Below are 5,249 nucleotides of genomic sequence, written 5' to 3' on the forward strand. Positions count from 1 at the left end.
CCCCACCACACCCTCCAAGGCCCTCCGACATCGGCCTGCAGCAGGCCGGCCTGCCCGAGGCCGTCGCCGCGGCCGTCGCCGCCTGCCACCCCGCGCTGGCGCCGCTGCTCTGGAGCAACGTGGTGCTCACGGGCGGCTGCTGCCGGCTGCCGGGGCTCGCGCCGCGGTTCGCGACCGAGCTGCGGTGCCTTGCGCCCGATGATTTCGAGGTCGGGGTGGTGGCGCCGCAGGTGCGTCCGCACGCGTTGGTGGGAGGCTTTGTGGTGGACTGTTTATATAGACAAGGGAGGTACAGGGTGCGTTCATGGGTGGCCGCGCTGGCGGCATCCCGGCATTTCCCCAGTGTGTGTTGATCGCGTGGTGGCTCTGTTGTGGGGGCCCAAGGAAAACACAACCTGGGGACGTGCACGCAATGCCACGAGCAGTTGCTTGGGCCCTTACTGCTGTACTACATTTGCGGTATCGTGCAGCACCTTTGTTTGTCCTTGACACCCTTGCAAGAGCGCGCACGCGCGCACGCGCGCACACACACACACACACACACATACACACGCACACACAGGCACATTGGAAAACACACGCACATCATGATACATACACCAACCTCACCCACGTGACGTCCCTGACAAAAACGACACAATGCGTCTCCCCCCCCCCCGGTCCGCTCCCCAGGACCCCGACACCTTCGCCTGGCAGGGCGCGTCGCGGTTCGCGGCTACTCCTCAGTACTGGGGCGTGGCCACCACCAAGCAGCAGCACCTGGCAAAGGTCCAGGGGGACGCTGCGCGGCGGTAGCGGCCGCTTGGGTTGCCACGCCACAATCCATTCACACGCTGCCGCCGCTCTGCGGCACGTGAGTCGATTCAAGGTTTTGAGTCGCTATCTGGCCGCGCGAGTTCCCATCCGGCCTGGCTGGTTGCGACGTGGCTGTGTTGTGGGTGCTGGGTTGCTGGGTGCCGGCACCCCTCACACGTTTCAGCGGAACCCTGCATCATCCGGCCACGGACCGCAGCGGCCGGCACGCAGCAGGGCTGTGCTGCAGCCCATCACCATCACGCTCTGACGTAGGCACAGTAAACCTGACGCAGCACTAGGCGCGGACTGAATCACAAGCGAGACGACTAGCGGCCGCGCATCCCCAGCGCGTAGGGGCGGGCAGCCATGCCAGCGCAGGCGCAGAAGCTGGCTTGGACGGCCCTAGCAGCTGCCGCTTGCACTTTGCAAGCCGGGGTGCAGCCTCTGATGATTATTTTGCACACTCCCACACGGCTGCAGCGTCCAGGATGGTCAGGGGCACATTACACGCTACCCCGCCCGGCGCGCCAGGCCCCGGAGCCGTATCCGCCCCGGAGGCGGCGGCGGCGGCGCCCCGGGCCCGCTGCCGCCCGGCCCCGGAGCTACGAGCGGCGCCGCCAGGGAGCCATCCACTAGCTGCGGCAGGCCGGGGATCTGGTATGACCCGCCCTGGTTGTCTGGCAGGGGCAGCCCCATCGCCGGCCAGTGGCTAAGGGGCAGCAGCCCTGGCAGCTGCGCGAGCGCGTCCAAGGGAACCTGCCCCGCTCCCAGCCCGGCGCTGGCCTGCAGAGGCAGGAGCTGGGGCGGCGGCTGGGCTGGCAGCAAACCGGCCGCATCCTGGTGCTGCCTCGGGCCAGGTTGCGGGTGGATGCCATTTGCAGCCACCGAACCTGCCTGTGGCAGCCCTTGCTGCTGCTGCTGCTGCTCTTGCTGCTGCGGAGGGGCCGCCCCTTGCTGCTGCTGCTGCAGCTGTAGCGGCAGGAAGCCAAACGCGCCGCCCTCAAACAGCTGAGGCCCGAGAGGAAGCATCGCCGGCATCCTCTCATCCATTGCCCCTGCTGCTGCCCCTGCCGCCGCCCCCGCTGCCGCCGCTGCTGCCACCGGCCAGCCGCCGCACGGTGCTGCTGCCGGCGGCCCTACCGCTCCACCTCCCTCCTGGCCCCCACCGCCGAGCCCCTCTCCCTCTGCGCCCTCGCCGCCGCGGCGGCCGGCGGCGGGGCCGGGCCGCTGGGCGGCGCGCCTGAGCTCGGCGGCGTTCCTGAGTGCCGCCGCGGGCTCCGCGCCGTCCGCCACTGCCTGCAGCATTGCGCTGAGCGCGGCGGCCTCTTGCGACACCTCGTCATCAGGGCCGTTGTAGGCTGGGTGGGTCATGGGGTGGAGGTGATGGTGGTGTGTGAGGGAGGGTCGTAGGGGGCAGCGGCGATGGGTGCGGAGGCAGGGGCAATAGGAGGGAGCGCAGAGGGGGGGACACCCTGGACAAGGGCATGAGAGTAGGTGGCGAGCTTGCTTGTGGGGGTAATGAAGAGGACCACGGGCATGTTGGTGGATGGGTTGAAGCTGAGGACGGCGGGTTGCAGGATCATGCTGGAGCGATGCTGCGCGGCCGCAGTGCAAGAAGCCGTCGTCAAAGGGCAGCAATGGAGGGTCTTGCAACGGCCCACTGGCTGGCTTAAACAGAGCCGCGTGGCCGGGGGCTGAGCCGCTGCTGCCACTGCTGCCGCTCACTGGCGGCGTTGATGGCTACGAGCTGGGCGTCGGCCTTGAAGGACTCGGGGCTGCGGTAGTAGCCGCGCGCCAGGCGCGCCTGCGTGGCAGAGGAGGGGCGTGCAAGACGGGTATGGGGCTGGCTGCCACAGATGCAACGGTGGCACGCTGGGTCTTGCAAGCACTGAAGAAATTGTTTGCGGACGGCCTGTGCGCACTCTGTGTATGTGTGTGTGCGCGCGCACACACACACACACACACACACACACACACACACACACACACACACACACATTCACACCCATACAGTCGACAGCACGCACACCAAGAGTTGACATGCACAAAAAGCACAGACGAACAAAATGCCAACACACACACACTCACACACACACAGCCACACATACACACACACACACACTCACTCACACACACACACACAGCCACACCTGCATGATGTCCAGGCCCAGGGGCAGCGCCACCTCCCTATTGTACGGCCGCGGCCGCCCCGCCTCGTCCGGCCACGCGTCCTCCGCCGCCGGCGTCCCGGAAAACACGCGCCACCGCGCCTGCCGCCGCGCGCCCTTCACCGCCGCCATGAGCCGCGGCGCGGCCGCGGGCGGCAGGCGCGAGGGCTCCTCCGCGAGAGCCCCCGCGGTGGTCGTGCCTGGCGGGTAGAGCTCCCAGGGGGACACGTCCTGCTCCAAATCAAGCTGCTGCTGCTGCTGCTGCTGCTGCTGCTGCGCCCCGTCATCGCCGCCGCCGCCGAGGATCCACCTTATTCGGTAGCGCTCCCACAGGCCGCCGCAGCCGTAGGGGTCGTCCAGCGGCTCCCGCGGCGGCAGGTGGCCGCGCGCGTCCGACACGACCAGCGCGTCCCACCACTGGCCGCCCTCCGCCTCGGCCTCGGCGTCGCTGGCGCCGCCGGCGGCAGCGGCGGCGCCGGGGGTGTGCTCCGACATGAATGACTGGCGAGCGGGAAGCGGTGCGAAGCCGCGGAATGTTGAAGAGTTCGGCATTTAGGAAATGAGCGTTGGGCAAGATGCCGGGGGGCGGGGTGAGCGGATGCAGCAGATTCTTTTTCAGGCTGTAGCAGGTGTTGCCCAGGCAGCGACCTGCAACGCCCTGTCAGCTTCCCTGGTTCTACAGCTCCTGATTCGCGGTGAACCCCCATCCGCCAGTCCACTTTGCCCTGATTGCGACGGCTCCCAGCTGGCCCTGAAGTATTGTATTGCCCCTGCTTCACAGTGACAAGCGGAGCGGCCGAACGCGAATCTGCGGGCGCACCTGCACGCGCTCCCCCACGGCCCATGCGCGGCTGACGGATGCGTCGTAGCGGCTGCGCAGGATGACGTATTCCGGGACACCTGCGCACGCGCACGCGTGCGTGTGTGTGTGTGTGTGTGTGTGTGTGTGTGTGTGTGTGTGCGCGCGCGCGTGCGCACGGATTGCTTTGAGTTGCACAAAATTGCGTGTGTGCATGTGTATGTATATGTGCATGTGTACGCAAACATTGATGTTCATGGGATGCAGACAAGTGTGCGTGGGGATGTGTAGGTTCGAGATGGTGTGCACGGCGCTCTCCGAAGCGTGCATCCTGCCGAGGCGTGGCATGCCACACCACCCCAGCAGCCCCAGCCCCCTCCGTCGTCCCCCGCCCCTCCCGCCCCCTCCCAGCCGCACCTGGCGGGGGCGCGTCTGCCAGGAATAGCCGGTCGGCCATGGGGCAGGCCGGGTCGGACAGCTGCAGCACCAGGGACGCGATCGTGGTGCCGTCGTCTGCGGCGAAGGAAACGGGTGCGACCAGGTGTTTCAGGCGGCTGCAACGGGGCGGCCGGTGCGGCCGGGTGGCAGCGGCCTGCACCTCCCTTGACGGCGGCGTCGCCTGTAATAACACTCGCGTTTGCCAGGCTGCGGCCCCTCGGGGCGGATGGTGGCAGCAAGCTGCGCCTAGTTGCATACGGCGCACGTGGCCATGGGCTAGCCTGAGGCGCTAACCTCCCGACCTGCACACTGCTCATCATTTCTTGCCAACCCCTGTCTAAAAACCCCTCCCGCCACACAAGGCCTGAGGCGCCGCGCGCACGCCCCCCTAACCCATCCATCGCTGATCACATTGGCCGGCCTCCCCCCTCACCTATCCCGTAGCTGATGGCCATCACGCGGCACGGCTCCGCCTCGCGCAGCGCGCCGCCCGCGGCCGCTGCCCTCTGGCGCAGCTCCAGCCAGGGGCGGGCGCTGGCCTTGTCGTTGGAAGCTTCCAGGTGGGCCTCGTGGCCGCGGGGCAGGTACACCACCTCGTCCCCGACCTGGCGGGGGCGAGGGTGAGAAGTTGGGGGGACACGCGTCGGTTGGGAGCGTCAAGTGCTGATGTGGCCGTGTGTCGGGCAGCGCGCAGCAGTTGCGACGGCCGAGAGCGTCGAAATTGCGCGTCATTGGAGGTGAACGCTACTGGATGGCTGACTATGATGGGGTGGGTGAGGTGGCTTTTTGCAGCCTCCACGGCCCGAGGCCGCCCCTGGCCTTGGCGAGGCGACGCGCTGCGCGTGTGCCGCCGCCGATGCGGTGCGCGAGCTTTGCGGAGCAGTGCCCACTCCCGCGCCCGCGCCCCCGCGCCGCCCGGCAGGCCTGCGGCAGCGGTTGTGAGCGGCGGCTCGCCTGCGGCACGTAGACACCGGGTTGCTGCTCCACAGCTTGCAAGTAAGAGTACGACTCCGCCGGCCGGCCCATGCCCCTCGCACCACCGCCCCGCC

General features: G+C 68.1%; 1 protein-coding gene across 1 annotated transcript in view; it reads right to left on the minus strand.

The window, feature by feature from the left end:
• Nucleotides 1-2,520: 2,520 nt before the first annotated feature.
• MNEG_12339 (hypothetical protein) overlaps nucleotides 2,521-5,249 on the minus strand; it is a gene marked incomplete at both ends in the record, with an annotated part of 4,285 nt that continues 1,556 nt past the window's right edge. Inside the window, 5 exons of the mRNA XM_014039189.1 lie at nucleotides 2,521-2,599; nucleotides 2,946-3,464; nucleotides 3,784-3,863; nucleotides 4,180-4,275; nucleotides 4,634-4,805. Of these exons, the coding sequence (XP_013894643.1) occupies nucleotides 2,521-2,599; nucleotides 2,946-3,464; nucleotides 3,784-3,863; nucleotides 4,180-4,275; nucleotides 4,634-4,805 (946 nt within the window). The remainder of the gene's footprint in view (nucleotides 2,600-2,945; nucleotides 3,465-3,783; nucleotides 3,864-4,179; nucleotides 4,276-4,633; nucleotides 4,806-5,249) is intronic.

Source organism: Monoraphidium neglectum (genome assembly GCF_000611645.1).
Source record: "Monoraphidium neglectum strain SAG 48.87 unplaced genomic scaffold scaffold03194, whole genome shotgun sequence".
In the NCBI taxonomy this organism is placed as follows: Eukaryota; Viridiplantae; Chlorophyta; class Chlorophyceae; order Sphaeropleales; family Selenastraceae; genus Monoraphidium; species Monoraphidium neglectum.